The sequence below is a fragment of the Carassius carassius genome, chromosome 6 (genome assembly GCF_963082965.1).
Source record: "Carassius carassius chromosome 6, fCarCar2.1, whole genome shotgun sequence".
NCBI classification, from domain to species: Eukaryota; Metazoa; Chordata; class Actinopteri; order Cypriniformes; family Cyprinidae; genus Carassius; species Carassius carassius.
This window is the reverse complement of record NC_081760.1, coordinates 10,653,089-10,671,240: the sequence shown is the minus strand read 5'-3', so window position 1 is coordinate 10,671,240 and position 18,152 is coordinate 10,653,089. Positions and strand designations below refer to the sequence as shown.

At 40.9% G+C, this 18,152-nt stretch overlaps 1 protein-coding gene across 1 annotated transcript in view; it reads right to left on the bottom strand.

Moving 5' to 3' along the window:
- The window catches only part of LOC132142375 (partitioning defective 3 homolog B-like), a 197,133-nt gene that overhangs the window by 63,509 nt on the left and 115,472 nt on the right, over positions 1-18,152 (bottom strand). Inside the window, exon 16 of the mRNA XM_059552188.1 lies at positions 3,502-3,546. Within this exon, the coding sequence (XP_059408171.1) occupies positions 3,502-3,546 (45 nt within the window). The remainder of the gene's footprint in view (positions 1-3,501; positions 3,547-18,152) is intronic.

Below are 18,152 nucleotides of genomic sequence, written 5' to 3'. Positions count from 1 at the left end.
TGCAGGGCCGAACGGTAACTGGGCGGCTGCCATGCAGCTCCTGGAAGAGAGATGAATTGGAGGATGTTGAACTGTGAACTAAAGCGCCACAGAGCCTCTATGAGTGGTCTTCATTTGGATGAGAGGGGCCACAGGAAAATGTAGGTGTGTTGAAGGGAAGCCAGTGAGAGAGAGCGGTGCCTCCAGCAACTTTCATCCATCCTCTTAATGGACATGTTCTTCTCTCCTGTGGACCGAGACTCGCTCTTCATTGTATTAACTACACACACATACTGTATACAAACATCCACACGCTTCTTTGTCTGCAAGAAGGAAAGTTACGCTTCACTAATTTGTGTGCATCAACAATTAAAGCAGTATTTAAAGTCAAAATGAAATCAAAACGGACACGGTTTACTTTCTTAATTCTTATTTTGCATGATTAAACTGCACATTGTAGGAAGTGCAATATAATGCATGGTTAAAATCTCAGTTTAAGAACAACTATCTGACCCTTAAGCAAAAATCAAGAGAAGAGAAGAGAAGAGAAGAGAAGAGAAGAGAAGAGAAGAGAAGAGAAGAGAAGAGAAGAGAAGAGAAGAGAAGAGAAGAGAAGTCAGACCCAACACTTAAAGTGTAAGGTTGAAATGTCAATTGAAAAGTCTTGGAAATCTTGGAAAGTAGTGAAATTTTATCAGTTTTTTTTGTATTATTATTATTATTATTTATATCAGTTGAAAATTAAAAATATGAGGAGCACTGTGACGGTGGAGTAATTGTAAATGAATCTGCGCCACTCACCGGTCTCGAGTCCCGCGGAGGAGCTCCAGAAGGATAAAAAGAGGAGTTATGACAGTGAAGGACGAGAGAGGACCAGGTCTGGGTTTTATTTTGTGTTTTGGTTTTGTTTGTGCGCGGCTGTCGCTCTGTTTTGTGTTTATTTCGTTATTAAAGTTTTATTTAATTGTTCGCCGGTTCCCGCCGCCTCCTTCCCGTGACCATGAAAGTTTTTTACTTTGTAACAAGCACATTTTTATGGGTATAGAATCTGGTTAGGAGACAAGGAATTAATATTAGGTAAAGAAAACTTAAAAAAAATAAAAATCAGACAGAATATAGTTTCATGTGGGAATACAAAACATTTTCTCAGTTTACCTGCCATTACCAAGTAAAGCAAAACATTTTGAACCCTTTGTGTAAGTTTTTATGTATATTTTAAACACATTCAAAAAGCACACTATTTTAGGCTATTAGCTTTATGTTTTACTATAAGTGTTCACAATAAAATCTATCTAAAGCTTAATATTACCAAAGCGCATTTCACTTGGTCTCTCAGAACACCTCCAACTCCCTTTATGGTGTTATTTAGTGGTTGAAACGAGGAGGCAAAGAATGACAACCACTTTTTTTCCATGAACTCTTTATAGGAATAATGGATTATGATTTCCAGGATGCAATTTTCATATGAATTATGACTAACCATAAAGGGAACATCACATGAGTGCAATGTTTTTTGAGGTTGCTTAAGGTAAGGCTGATTTTCAATAACATACGCAATATATTTGGCTTCGACCTTATGAATAAACTGCAGCATAATTCCATATTATTGTTCTAGAACTTATAAAAAATAACTAATAAAATGACCTTAAGCAATTAATGCAAGATGCAAGAAAAGCAAGGGGGAGAGAAAGAAAGAGGTCTTGGAGTACCGCAGCGGTTGGCTTGGCCAGCACTAGCTGGGGGTTTTTAGTCAGATTAAACTCAGAGCTGCCACGTTTTCAAGACCATCCTTATAATGAAATATGTCAGAGAATATAAAGGACTCTGGCGTAGGTACAGCGTGCCAGAGGGAAGAGAGAAAAAAATGAGTGTGTCAGCACAGTAGCCTGCAACCTGTCAATATCTATCGGATCCCACATCTGTAAAACTACACTCCAATCAGCCTTCCATGTATTTACCAATGTCCCTGCCCCTGAGAAGTATACAATGTTGTTTTTTTGTGCTTTTGTCAGTTGTAGCTTTTGTTTTTTATAGATGTCTATTTAGTTTTTATTTTTTTTTAGTACATCAATGTAATCTAAATTAAATGATAGATGCTGCCTTGGCAACTAGTATATATATATATATATATATATATATATATATATATATATATATATATATATATATATATAATTAATACATTTCAGTTTTATTTTCAATTTATTTTATTTGAAGTAATGAAAATGTTTTTAATTTTTGTATTTTTTTTTATTCTGTTTAGTACTAATTATAAATATGAATATATAATTATATAAAATAAAAAGTCATAAAAAAAGTCCCTTTCAAAAAAAAAAAATGTAAAACTGTTTCTCAAGACCGAAAATGTTGTTACTTTAGCTATTTTTTTCATTATATATATATATATATATATACACACACACACACACAAACACACACAAACACACACACGTTTGTTTTTGTGAAAAGTGGGGACATCCCATAGGTGTAATGGTTTTTATACTGTACAAGCTGTATATTCTATCGCCCTTCACCAACCCTACCCCTAACCCTAACCCTCACAGGAAACGTTGTGCATTTTTATTTTCTCAAAAAAAAAAATTCTTTATGATTTATAAGTTTTGAAAAATGGGGACAGGGGTTATGTCCTCATAAGTCACCCTCTCCTTGTAATACCTGTGTCATACCTATGTCATTATACAGAGATGTGTCCTGATATGTAACAAAAACAAGAGCACACACACACACACACACACAAACACACAAATGCATATATACAACTATAAAATTGTACTGTATTTGAATTTATATTCACATTAAACTTATTTATTCAAAAATATAGAGTATAAAAAAAGTCACAATTAAAAATCTGCAAAGCTATGTGACAAGATTGAAAATGTTATACTATTGTTTATTTTTACTGAACTAATATTTTGCAATGGACTTTGCATGTGTCTGTGGTCACTGTTTTCACTTTGTCTGTCTGTTTCCTCCACTAACTCAATCACTCCTTGCAGCAACTAACTCTCTCACATCACCGGACAGGCTACAAATGGGCAACAGTCGCCTTCCGTTTATCTTCATTTGACTTGGCTGAGACACATACAATGATCTGGAGTCAGATTACTGCCCTGCGAGTCAACTGACACAGCTCTTTACAGATCGCATGCTTGATCTTAGGCCAGTCTTGTAGCGTTTGACCACAAATGAGATGTTGGCTATAAAAGCAGTATGGTGCAACTGATGTTGCAGGGCTGATAAACTATACAAATTGGAGAAGCAATTGCACACTTATTGTTTGTTAATAAAATGAATTACGTATTGAACATTGGTATCTTTTATATTTTTTCTGTTGCTGCGGTTCATGAGAATTTTTTTTATTTTACCAGGGTTAAGAGGGCTCCAACTAACTCTCCTTAACATGCCTTACAAAACTCCTTAACCATAGTAAAATCACATTCTCATGTGGCATGTTGCTTTAATATGTGCAGTGTGCGTGTGTCTCTGTGTTCAAGTTCTTACCAGGTCTCTGTCCTTGAATGGAGGCCACATTACTCTCACCCGCCCCTAAAATACACAAATAAAACATCCATGAGCTCATCAAACTCTCATTTGTGTCTCCCAATGGACATTCCAGACTGGATGTAACTTCACAACAAGGTCATGTTATGTGTAAATTTAATGATGAAGAGTTACTGTAATACTTTTTAAACATTTGCGTGCATTTGTGCTTTTATTATAAGCTACTTTTGTTGACGTTAGCATATAAACAGCTTCAAAGCGAACAGATATGCACTACCATGCAGAAAAAGCCTTCTTAAACTAATCTGGTCTTAGCCTACTCTTCCATCTTAGACAAGCTGGTTTAGATGGTCACCTAGTCTGACCAGTAGACCACCTAAAACCATCTTATGCTGGTTTAGGCTTCTTTTTTACAGGAGGGTATACGCCACAAAACTTCAAGACAGTTCAAGCAAAAAGAAAATTGTGGCATCATTTACTCACCATCAGGTTGTTCCAAAGTTGCATGATTTTAAAATGAAATATTTTGAGGAATGTTGCTGGTAGCCGTTGACTTCCATATTTTATTTTTCACATACTATGAAAACCAATGGCTACCAGCTACATTCCTTAAAATATTTCATTTTAAAATCATGCAACTGGTTTAGATGTTTGTCAAGTAAAATCACCTTTATTTATATAGTGCTTTATACAATACAGCTTGTTTCAAAGCAGCTTTACAGTGTTAAACAGAAAAAAAGTGTGCTAATAATGGAAAAGAAAAAAAAACAACAACAGTCAGTTGTTCACTTAAAGTCGGTTCATCGTTGATTCAGTGATGTCATTATCCAGCTCAGTTCAGTTCTCTTCCAAAAGTGTCTGTGCAATCAAGTCAACAATACTGCAGGAAATTGTGTCTTCAACTAAACAAGCCAAAGGCAAAAGTGACAAAAAACCAAAACTCCATCTGTGACCGAAACAGAGAAAAGAACCTTGGGAGAAACCAGGCTCAATGCCCCCAGTATACCTTAAACGAAATCGAAGAACAAACTGATGTGACGTCATTTAAAACAAAATCAGGCCAAAACAAAGTTTGTTTTGACTTTGTTTCGGGAGTTCGAAACAGCTGACCAAAGTAATCTTTCTGGGAGAGTTAGTTTTGGCTGCTAAACACCTTTGAGTTTCTATTGTTTCGTGGCGGTTATGCAATCGGTGGGTGTGTTCTGAAACTCCACCTTCCTTGACGTGCAATTTTTTTTTTTAATTTTCAGTTCATTCATCATTCTGCGGAGGTCCTACAGGAGAGCAACATCTCCTGAATACACTGGAGTGTCAAATAGCTGAGCTGCAAAAATATATCCGCAACTAAACTATCGCTCGTGGGGAGAGTTTAAAGATTCAGAGAAAGTATTTAATTCCAAGAAAGAAATTGCAACAAAGCTTGGCGTCAACGACCCGGAGTTCTGCAAAAATCGACACAGAGAAACATCAGAGGCAAATTTTTCAAAATCATGAAAATAATGAAAGGAAAGAGTAAAGATAAGGTAGCAAGTACCAAATGCATGTTTCAGATAAATGTTACACCATACTGCCGCTGCTGTTGTGCTTTCAGTAACCACATTTAAAGGGTATATAGTAAATGAAATGCCAAACGAACATACAATAATAAACCTTTGTTTTAATCAAAAGTTAATCATGACACCACATAAAATATAAAAAGGTGTAACAATTTATCCTGTTATAAAAAATAAAATAAAAATAATAATAAATAAAAAAAATAACACTAATAAAATAAAGCAATAATGTCATGGGCTATGTTCCATTCAGCTTAAACACTCCCAAGAAACTCCAGGACACAGTTGATTCATTTCCATGAAGTTTACTGGGAATTTTGTGAAACTGCAATACAGTACAATGAGATGTCTATATTATTAATCAAACTCAAATACACAATAACAGTGTAAGTAGCACCACTTAACTAACATAGCAGTGTAGCCTATATGATAAACACAATCAAGCTAGTAGAAACAACCAGCAGCAATAAACAAACTAATTTAACCGTCTCAATAATCTTACTAACTTAAAAGTAAGCAGTAACCAAATATTACACGATGAGAAATACTTACAGACGTTGCCTTAGCAAAAAGGAAAAAGGAAAAGCGATCGACTCAGAACGACTGATAGAGCTCACACATTCCTGTAGCTGATTACCGCATTGCAATTTTACTTCCTATTTCCCCACATGCACTAGTACTAAGTTACTATGGTTACAAGATAAACAAACCACACTGAACTGCTGAAACAAACACATTTTCGAGCGGCATGACACTCCCCGCTTGGGGTCTTTAAAGAGCCCACATTAATTAACAGAATCAGTCTTTGGAGAGAGAAGCAGAACCACTTCTTTAATGGGCCGAGAAAAAGCCTTTCTGGTTCCATCCTTGACGACTTCCACTTGAACCTTCCGGACCAGTCCATCTTCTCCTGGAAAGGTTTTTGTGATGATGCCCGTAGGCCATTGATTTCTCTTTGCCTGATTGTCTTTCAAGAGAACTATGTCTCCTTCCTGGAGGTTCTGCCTTTTTCCTTGCCATTTGTGCCGAAGCTGCAATGTTTTGAGGTATTCATGTTTCCACCTGTTCCAAAACATGTCTGCTAGGCCCTGAACCCGCTTCCATTCCTCTCTGATGAGATGCGCTTCCTCAAAGCTTCCTGACGGAGGAGGAGGAGCAGATCCTGTCTTGAGAGTCAGGAGCATTGCTGGGGTGAGGATGACAGGCGATTCCGGATCCGATGATACTGGGATGAGCGGTCTAGCATTCATGATTGCAGCTACCTCAGCCATAAGTGTGGTCAGAACTTCATGTGTAAGGTGAGACCTCCTCTGCTCAAGCAGCATGCAGTCCAAAATACGGCGGGCAATGCCAATCATGCGTTCCCAGGCGCCACCCATATGGGACGCGTGGGGCGGGTTGAATACCCAGGTGCAGCTCTGTGTGTCCAGGTACTCTTCCACACTGTTGAAGCCTGGATTAGTCTTGTGCCGACGAAGTTAGTTCCGCAGTCAGAGCGAATCTGCTTTGCAGGGCCCCTGACTGCAAAGAACCTCCTCAAGGCATTGATAAAGCTGCTGGTACTCATTGCTTCAATTACCTCGATGTGAACTGCCCTTGAACACATGCATGAGAACATCACAGCCCATCGTTTAGAGTTGGAGACTCCTCCTCTTGTGCGGCGTGAGACAATGTCCCATGGTCCAAAGACGTCGACACCTACGTAGGTGAAAGGAGGTGCTACTTGTAACCGTTCTGCCGGCAGAGCTGCCATCTGCTGATGTTCAGTCTTCCCCCTCAGCCTTCTACAAGTGACACATCTGTGAAGCAGACTGCTGATGCAGCGTTTAGCTCCTACCAGCCAGAACCCTGCCGCTCGAATGGCACCTTCGGTCAGATGTCTTCCTTGGTGTTTCACTGCTTCATGATAGTGAGACACAAGCAGGGTTGCGAGATGATGTCGGCCAGGAATGATGATGGGATGAGCCTCGTCCGTGCTCAGATCTGACTTTCCAATCCGACCTCCCACTCTAAGAAGTTGATCGTGGTCCATGATGGGGTGCAATTTCCACAGGCTGCTGGAAGATGGGATGTTGGATCCTGAGTTGATACACTTAAGTTCCTCTGCATAGCACTCATTCTGGACACTCTTCACAATGCACACTTTGGCCCTTAGCAACTCTTCCTCTGTAGAGCGACAGATGTGCCAGCCCTGACATTCATTCTGGGTGGAGTGGGCAAAGGAACGAGCCACGTGGATGAGGTGCGCTATGGCCGTGAGGAGAGTGCTGAACTTGGAGAAGCGTTCAAAGCGTTGTGGGTGCACCACATCTCTGGTAACATGTGTGAGACTTGTCACCACCTGAGGACGCACTTCAGAGTCAGTGTCAGGGTCAATAAGGTTATAAGTCTCTGGAAGCTCAGGTGAATACGAAGATGCATCATGGAGAAAGGCTGGTCCTTTGAGCCAAGTTGTGCTGCTAAGCAAAGCTGGTGTCACAGTTCTTGACCCAATGTCAGCTGGGTTGAGGTGCGTTGGGACGTACTTCCACTGACCAGAACAAGGTGATTGATGGATTCGTTGGATCCTGTTGTGTACATAGACATAAAATCTCCTTGTTTGGTTCTGGATGTACCCTAATACAACCTTGCTATCTGTGTAGTAGGTGATGTTGTCGAATGTTGTGTCCATCTCTGTGACTACCATCTCGGCGATCTCAATGGCGAGTACAGCCGCACAGAGCTCAAGTCTAGGGATAGTTAAACCAGGTTGGGGGGCCAACTTTGCCTTCCCGAAGACGAAGCCAATCTCAGTCTGTTCTTGGTGGCTTGTCATCTTTATGTAGGCAACGGCTGCTATAGCCTTGACTGATGCGTCTGCAAAGACACAGAGCTCTCTTCTTAGCGCACCTGCGGTGGAGAAGGACGTATAGGGGCGTGGTATCTGGAGCCCCTCTAGGTCTTGGAGTGACTGTTTCCATCTAGTCCACTCAATCTCCATGTCTTTGGGAAGAGGTGAGTCCCAGTCCTCTGATTGCGTGGTGAGTTCCCTGAGTATCAGTCTTCCATGAACCGTGATGGGTGCAAGGAACCCTAGACGATCGTAGAGGCTGTTCACGGTTGAGAGTACCCCTCTGCGAGTGAATGGCTTCTGATCATCTTTGATTTGAAACATGAAGGTGTCTGTGCGCATGTTCCAGAACAATCCAAGGCTACGTTGAATGGGCAGATCATCAACAAAGAGATCTAGGTTGTTGACGTCCTTGGTGCGATCTTCGGTTGGAAATGCTTCGATGACTGCCAGTCGATTTGAAGCAATTTTGTGCAGCCTAAGGTTAGAAGCTGCAAGCATCTTCTGTGCTCGCCCGAGGACGCTGATGGCCTCTTCCTCTGTGCCGAAGGACTTTAAAGCGTCGTCAACTTAGAACTCGCGGTCGATGAAAAAGTGAAAGCAGTGGAACATGTGCTCAATGTCGGCGGTGATCGCCACCTGTTCCTTCCTGAACCTCATAAGAACACCTAGAAGGCTATTATTAAGGTCGGGCCCAGTGAGCAAAACATCGTTGAGTGACACTCCTTCACATGACGCGCTGCTGTCGAAAACCACACGGATTTTATCTGGCTTCCTAGGATGGTACACACCGAACAGGGGCAGGTACCAGCACTCTTGTCCAGGCTGCACTGGCGGGGCAACTTCTGCATGTGCCTTCTTAAGCATCCTCTCCATAAACTCTAGGAAATCGGCTTTCATCTGTGGTCGTTTTTCCAATGAGCGCCGGAGTGAGACAAGACGGTCGAAAGCCTGTTTCCTGTTGTTAGGCAGCCGCTGTCTTGGCGACCGGAAGGGTAAAGGTGCAACCCAACTTTTGGAGCTGTCCTGATAGCACTCAGCTTCCATTATCTTCAGAAACTCTAGATCCTCCATGGATGGAGCGAGTCTGTGGTCGTCGGGAGTACGAGCGAAGACAGTCTGCCCCAGGCAGTCTCCACTGAGCATCATTAAGCCACAGGTGGAGGTAGGTGCAGGATGATGCTGAGTTTTAGGCACTTGACCAAATACCTCTTTCACTCTGATCTGGTTGTTGCATGGCTGAAGATAACTCGTACGACCGTTCTCTAAGATGGCTGTTTTGTAACTCCTCACTTCAAGTGGTCTGTGGGCACCTCCAAGACACACATCGCCGACGACAACCCATCCTAGGTCAAGCCTTTGAGCAAACGGTGCATCTCCTGGGCCACTTATCTGTTCTCGGACCTTGTGTGCCTGTAAGATGTCTCTACCCAGTAAGAGGAGTATTTTGGCGTCTGGATCCAGAGGCGGAATCTTGTCGGCGATGCGCTTCAGGTGGGCATGATGGTAGGCTGCTTCTGGCGTAGGAATCTCGGAGCGAACGTTAGGGATTTGGTTGCACTCGAGGAGTGTAGGCAGAGGAATGCTCAATTTCTTGTCCACCGGCTCCACAGTGTATCCGCTGGCTCTCCTCCCCGCTGTCTCTGAACGCCCCGCACAGGTCTTGAGAGTATATGAGTAGGAGCTTCCAGAGATCTTAAAAACCTCGAAGAACTCCGACCGCGCCAGGGAGCGATTGCTCTGCTCGTCCAGTATGGCGTACATTCTCTTGGACTCCTCCCTGCATCCATTTGGGAACACGCTGACGAGACAGATCTTGGCACATGCTCTGGCACTCAATCCTTCACCACATACTTGAGTGCACGTCGACTTGACCTCCTGGATGTCTGCTCTGTCCTCCTCGCCGCCATCCTCTGAAGTGGAAGGGGACGACTTAGATTTCCAGGTAGGTGGGCAGGGGTGGAGCGCTGTCACATGAGCAGTGCTCTCACACTCTGTACATTTTAACTCAGCAGTGCAGTTCTTTGCAAGATGCTCTGTGGAGGAGCAACAGCGAAAGCAGATGTAATGCTCTTTCAAAAGCTGTTTGCGATCGTTTATGCTCTTCTCACGGAAGCCTCTGCATTTCCTCAGAGGGTGGGGCTTTTTATGCAAAGGGCAGTATTTATTTGGATCAATTCGTTCCATACTTTCTCTGCACTCGGCCTTAGCAGTAACATTGATTGGTTGGTGTGGAGGATGAAGCGTTGGCGAAGCATAGTCACTCCCTCTTCTGACGGATAGACCCCTGCTGCATAGGCTGGCTTGTGTCGACACATAGGCGGCGACGAGCTGGTCTTTGACCGATTGGGGGACTGGGCTGTTAGCCTTACTGCATACTTCAAAGCCCATATCTTGTAAACCAGCCACGAGAGCATTTGCCTCTGCAATGGCAGCATCCTTTTCTTTTTCGTCATTTAATGCATCAAGATTAGCTTGAACTCGTGCCTGCTCCACTTTAAGTTCAATTTCCTTTAGCGCATGTACCGCTCTAGCTTGCGCTGCTTCGGCCTTTGCCTTTGCCATGGCGACGGCCATGCTCATCTTCGAGCTGGACGATGTACCAGATGAGCGACTGCTTCTTGAGCGCACAGTCTCAGTCTGGTTATCTCTATTTCCTTTTTTATTGTTGTTACGTTGTGACATTGTGACTCACCGCGTTTTCAATATAAGGAGAAGGAAGCTAGTATGTAGCTGACAGGGAGCTGTAGCGTTAGCCGCTTATCTCTTGGTATTGAGTTGCTCTGTAGGATGGCAATCCTTGTGTCCCTCATTAGCTGTGATGCCGTCTTTTCACTGTCATGGGCTATGTTCCATTCAGCTTAAACACTCCCAAGAAACTCCAGGACACAGTTGATTAATTTCCATGAAGTTTACTGGGAATTTTGTGAAACTGCAATACAGTACAATGAGATGTCTATATTATTAATCAAACTCAAATACACAATAACAGTGTAAGTAGCACCACTTAACTAACATAGCAGTGTAGCCTATATGATAAACACAATCAAGCTAGTAGAAACAACCAGCAGCAATAAACAAACTAATTTAACCGTCTCAATAATCTTACTAACTTAAAAGTAAGCAGTAACCAAATATTACACGATGAGAAATACTTACAGACGTTGCCTTAGCAAAAAGGAAAAAGGAAAAAGGAAAAGCGATCGACTCAGAACGACTGATAGAGCTCACACATTCCTGTAGCTGATTACCGCATGGCAATTTTACTTCCTATTTCCCCACATGCACTAGTACTAAGTTACTATGGTTACAAGGTAAACAAACCACACTGAACTGCTGAAACAAACACATTTTCGAGCGGCATGACAAATAATCTGACTCCAATATTTTCTTCCACATCATAATGTTAAATTTTTTAGACTAGAAGACATTTACACGTCCCATAAAGGACTGATTATGGTTCTTTTGTATTGCAAACATGATACTTGACTCTGAACTGCTAATCATTATTCTTTTGTCTATAATATTGTAACCAATGGGGCCCGTCTCACACCTAGTTTCAGTTCTTTTATTTAACCAGGTTAAAACTCATTGAGATTAAAATCTCTTTTACAAGAGTGACCTGGCCAAGAAGGCAGCAACAAATAGTAAAAGTATACAATTATACAATATACAACAAAAACATAAAAAACACACTCATAAATCACAACAACAATTTACCAAAAGATAAAACATGTAATTTGTTAAAAGTAGCTTAAACTCATTTAGTGACGGTAACGTGGTAAGCTTTAGGGTATCCTGTAGGTAATTCCAAGAGGCGGCGGCATTATATGTGGAGATTGTACTGCAAATAATGTGGATTAAGACTGCAAATCGACTTATAGATAAAACAATACCAATTAAAACTTCTTCGGGTATGCAAGGATGGTAACTCTGCCTTCTCATATAAAATGCAGTGATGCGTTTGATAGCTACACCCAATAATAAAACGTAAGGCACTATGGAAAACTATATCAAGTTTTGTTAAGTAATGTGTTGGGGCATTCATATATACTATATCTCCATAATCCAACAAAGGTAAAAATGTTGCAGACACCAGATATTTTCTAGCATTAAATTAAAATAAGGTTCTGTTTCTGTAATAAAAACCAAGTTTTAGCTTAAGTTTGGAAATTAATTTGTCAATATGCACTTTAAAACTTAACTGACTATCCAATACAATGCCCAGGTATTTATAACACGTAACACATTCAATTTTAGTGCCTTGCAATGATAAAATATCAGGACATTTTTTGGTTCAACTTTAGAGGTCGAAAACATCATTAAGTTAGTCTTATCTATATTTAAAACCAGCTAAAGTTGACAAAGGCGAAACTGAACACTATTAAATGCTGACTGTAAACCTTGAAGTGCTTGCGAAGCTGATGACGCAAAGCAATAAATAACAGTATCATCTGCATAAAGATGATATTTAACGTTAAGGATGTTATCACAAATATTATTTATGTATAACGAAAATAAAATAGGTCCCAAAACTGATCCCTGAGGGACACCCTTTGAAACTGACAGGACAGATGACATACAGTCTTTCAAGACCACAGACTGTGTTCTATCTGATAGCAAACCAATTTATAGCAGAATCAGACAGACCAACAGTGGCAAGTCTTTTTAATAGGATGTCATGATCAACTGTGTCAAAAGCCCTTTGATAAATCGAGGAAAAGAGCTGAACAAATTAGTTTACCAGCTAAAGCAGTAGTTATATCGCTTAGCACTTTCATTGCGGCTGTAATGGTACTATGCTGTTTTCTAAACCCAGACTGGAAAGGAGAGTGAATTTGATTTAATTCCAGATAAGTTTTTAATTGTTCGTTCACTAGTTTCTCTAAAAGTTTAGATAAGACACACAATTTAGATATTGGCCTATAGTTATTTAAATGCAATGGGTCACCCCCTTTAAATAGAGGAGAAACGAAGGCAGTCTTCCAGATCTTTGGAAGTTCACACGAAGAGATAGAAAGATTACATAAATGTGTTAAAGTTTCAGCAATAAAATCTGCTGCTACCTTTAGATAAAAGGGTTCCAGCTTATCAGGCCCTGCAGATTTTTTGGGATCTAACTGGGTAAGAGCTTTATGAACATCAGAAACAGAAAACTGAATAAAATCAAATTTTTGTGTTAAATTACATGAAGTATCAGTTAAGGATGCAGTGAGCGGATTAGACAAAGAACAGGGAGGTGATTGAGACTCAAATAAGGAACCTGATGAGGTGAAATGTTGAAAAGTTTGCCTTCACTGCTTCATTTCATCGTTGTTGAGTTTATGGTAGGGATGCACCAATACAAATTTTTCCAGTACTTGATACTTTTTTCAGCCTGATACCGATACTTTTATTTTTGGTACTTGTCGATAGGGCTGGGCGATATATCTAACGATATGATAGACGTGCATGATCATATCGTTAGATAAATTGCCCAGTCCTACTCGTCGATACAGAGTTCCGATACTGATATTTTATTGCATTTGTACATTTCTTTTTACAATTACAATTTTTGGGTTTTACAGAAACCAAAAGAGTATGTATAATGCTAGCTGGTTAACCTAATTTATTATCTGGTCTCTGATTAATTTTTGGTTTGACTGTATATGCTTTGATCATTTTCACAATTATGTCCATTTAGCGGAAAGGGGGTGTTGGAAAGTTCATCAATAGTATACCATCGCTCAGCCTTTTTGAATTTCTGTTTGCCCTGAAACGAAGAACGAAAAAAACTTTGGTTTAAGTATATTCTTGGAATTTGGTTTGAAACAACCAGCATGGTGTGGTTTAATTCCGGGCTGCAACGCAATTCAGACTGAGCAGAGGACTTATCTGGTTTTCAGAATCAGAATCAGAATCAGAATGAGCTTTATTGCCAGGTATGTTTACACATACGAGGAATTTGTTTCCGTGACAGAAGCTCCACAGTACAACAGAATGACAGCGACAGAACATAAAACACATAATAAAAGAATATAAAAATACAAAAAATACAAATAAGTAGATAAGGAATGACAATATACAAATTGACAATTGTAGGCAGGTATATTACAAAAATGCAGTTATGTATGTACGTGTGTTAGATAAATTAAGTGTATGTGTATATAAATATAAAGTGTAGTGTGTTCAGTGTGTTCAGTGTGTATCAGCTGTTCATAAGATGGATTGCCTGAGGGAAGAAACTATTCCTGTGTCTGGTCGTTCTGGTGCTCAGTGCTCTGTAGCGTCGACCAGATGGCAACAGTTCAAAGAGGGAGTGTGCTGGATGTGAGGGGTCCAGAGTGATTTTAACAGCCCTTTTGCTCAGTCTGGATAAGTAAAGTTCTTGAATAGAAGGGAGAGTTAAACCGATGATTCGCTCAGCAGTCCGGACTACCCTCTGTAGTCTTCTGAGGTCAGATTTAGAAGCTGAGCTGAACCAGACAGTTACTGAAGTGCAGAGGATGGATTCGATGATGGTGGAGTAGAACTGTTTCAGCAGATCCTGTGGCAGGTTAAACTTCCTCAGCTGGCGAAGGAAGTACAACCTCTGCTGGGCCTTTTTCACAATGGAGTCAATGTGAATGTCCCACTTCAGGTCCTGAGAGATAGTGGCGCCCAGGAACCTGAATGACTCCACTGCAGTCACAGTGCTGTTCATGATGGCGAGTGGGGGGAGTGCAGGGGGGTTTCTCCTGAAGTCCACAGTCATCTCCACTGTTTTGAGCGTGTTAAGCTCCAGGTTGTTGAGAGTGCACCAGACAGCCAGCTCTTTAACCTCCTGTCTGTAAGCAGACTCGTCACCGTCCTGAATGAGGCCGATGAGTGTGGTGTCATCTGCAAACTTCAGGAGCTTGACAGAGGGGTCCTTAGATGTGCAATCATTAGTGTACAGGGAGAAGAGCAGTGGGGAGAGAACACAGCCCTGGGGAGCTCCGGTGCTGATTGTACGGGTGCTGGATGTGTATTTTCCCAGCCTCACTAGCTGCTGCCTGTCTGTCAGGAAGCTGTTGATCCACTGACAGACGGAGGTGGGCACGGAGAGGTGAGTTAGTTTGGGCAGGAGGAGGTTTGGCATGATTGTGTTAAAAGCCGAGCTGAAGTCCACAAACAGGATCCTCACATAGGTCCCCGGTCTGTCTAGGTGTTGCAGAAAATAATGCAGTCCAATGTTTACTGCATCGTCCACAGACCTGTTTGCTCTGTAGGCAAACTGAAGAGGATCTAGCAAGGGTCCAGTGATGTCCTTCAGGTGGGCCAGCACCAGTTTTTCAAATGACTTCATGACTACGGATGTTAAAGCCACAGGCCTGTAGTCATTTAGTCCTGTAATTTTGGGTTTCTTTGGGATGGGGATGATGGTGGAGCGTTTGAAACATGAAGGGACTTCGCACAGCTCCAGCGATCTGTTGAAGATCTTTGTGAAGATGGGGGCCAGCTGGTCAGCACAGGATTTCAGACAGGCTGGTGTAACACAATCTGGGCCTGGTGCTTTTTTCCTTTTCTGCTTCCTGAAGACCTGGCGCACCGCATCCTCGCTGATCTGTATTGTAGGTGTGGGGGAGAGGGGGGATGCAGGAAGTGTGAATGGTGAGAGTGCTTGATTGGAGAGGTGTTCAGGATGGGTTGCAGGAGTTGTGAGTGGTGTGAACAGTTGTTTGGAGAGGCATTCAGGGTTGGTTGCAGGAGTTGTGAATGGTGAGAGCGGTTGATTGGAGAGGTGATCAGGATGGGTTGCAGGAGCTGTGAATGGTGTGAACGTGGTCTTGTGCCGATGGCCGTCAAGGTGACCAGGTCTGCTTCGCTGGGGATCTGTCTCTGGGGTTTATGGTTAAAGTTTATTCTCCATTAACATTAGGCGCTTTCGCACCATGCAATTCTAGGAACTAGCCTGCTGGGTCATTCATACAGAACTAATTTTTCCCTCAGGCCATTTTCCTGGTTGCATTTGCATGAGCAGTAAGAAGTATGAAGCATCTGACAGCGACACCAATATCCACGGTATTTACAAACATCAATAACTGGTGAATGGAGGACGGTACGACGGTAACTGTTTTTGTTGCGTGATGTGGGTTTCATGATAACTGAGATGGAATGTAAACACAACTGAAAGTAAATACACGATTGAAAGACTATGCAAATCTGACTAAATCTCCTATGACAACTTGCAGTGTTCTCATTGAGGCTGAGAAAAGAACATGACACTGCAGAAAACAGGCAAATACATTATCACTGTTTTCCATGTTTGTGTAATAAATGTGTATACATGGCTTTTTAAAAATGCTGGGTAGCCTGTGTTTTGTATGTGTTTGGCTAATCATTGTACAGTACACGTCTCTGGTAGATCTTGTAGAACTGTTCTAGATCCTATACTGACGTAGGAGCTTATATGAGGGCGAGTAAATGCTTACAAATATTTATATTTTGGGTGAACTATTTCAAGTTTTATTTTATAGGATTTTTAAACTATATTTAAACTGGAATAAGCTGTTGTTATGCATATGAGTCCTAGTCTTCTAAACTACACCTTTATAAGAAACAGAAACTAATATAATAATACATTGGACTGGTAGAAATCTCTTCTGCTTAATTCTAAATTTTTCCACATGTGTTCTGATGAATGGATCTAGCTCCATCGCTCTCTCTCTCTCCTGCAAGTAGCCACACTTGGTTTTAATTAGGAAAGGCTGTGCAGGGTCAGTTACGCTTCTGTACAGCTGAGAACATCTGCGGTTTGCTTATAAACACACACACACACACACACACACACACACACACACACACTCTCTCTCTCTCTCTCTCTCTCTCTCTCTCTCTCTCTCTTTCAAAAAATTCAAGTAACATTGTGCACACATAGCAAAATTCATAACAAAGAAAAAAAGAATGTGTATATATATATATATATATATATATATTATTATTTTTTTCTACAGCAGCTTTAAAAAAAGAAATGTCTTGCACTTTACAAGACTGGACTTAAAAATAACAACAGTTATAAAAACAATAATATTGTGAAACAATATCATAACAGGTACTTAAAATAAGTGTTTACTATTTGAATATATTTTAAAATGAAATTTTTTCCTGTGATTCAAAGCTGAATTTTCAGCATCATTACTCCAGTTTTCAGTGTCACATGATCCTTCAGAAATCATTCTAGTATGCTGATGCACTGCTCATTTTTTGGATTTATTCATTTATTTGCTTATGTAAGATAAAATGATGAAAACACTTGAGCTGCTTAATATTTCTGTGGAAACTGAAATTCTATTTTTTCAGGATTCTATAATGAATGGAAAGTTAAATAGAACATAATTTATTTAAAATAGTAATATTTAAAATCAATGTAATGCATCCTTGCTATATAAAATAATTTCTTTCAAAATAATCTATCTGATCACAAATGTTAGAACTCTCTTTTCTTTTTCACCTTCAGTTTGGTCTCTTAATCTTGTTTTAAGAATGCTCAGGTTTCTTTCTCTTACTTACTTTCTTTGTGGAAAACAAAACAAGGAGAATTATAACAAATATGATTTTCTGCAGTGCATATGTGTGATTATATCTATGTACAGTAAGCCACAATGACACATTCAAGACAGTAGCACCTAATGGAGGAAAACAAGGAATTATTAGTGTGTCTGCGCCTGAGTGTGAGTGGTGAAAACAAGATAGTGTGTCTCTGCGTGTGTGTGTGTGTGTGTGTGTGTGTGAGAGAGAGAGAGAGAGAGAGAGAGAGAGAGAGAGAGAGACTAATCTGCACAAACAGGATTGAGCAGTGAAGACCAGCTGCTGCCACAGGCATTGCACCATGGGATACAATAATGGGGTTTCATTACACTGCAATTTCTCTTAAATAAGCCTTTTCATCTTTTATGAGCTCAATTTCACCAGCAAGAAATAACACTGGAAGAGAGGCTTGTGTGAGCCGATGTGGGTTCACACGCGCGTGTGTAAATATGGACACATATGTGAAAGAACACAGACAGGGCTGATGAAAAAATAAGTACAGAAAAATAAAACCCCAAACACCCTAGCAACAGTAAACGCCCGAGCAACCATACTGAAGACACAAGTAACAATGAACACTCTAGCAACTATCCCAATGACCCTCAGCAATCACTCATAACACCACATCAAATCATAGAACTCCCTAGCAACCACCCAGAATCCATTATCAACACCATGGCAACAACCCTGAACATCCTAGCAATACCCAAAACACCATAGCCACATGCAAAATGCCCTGG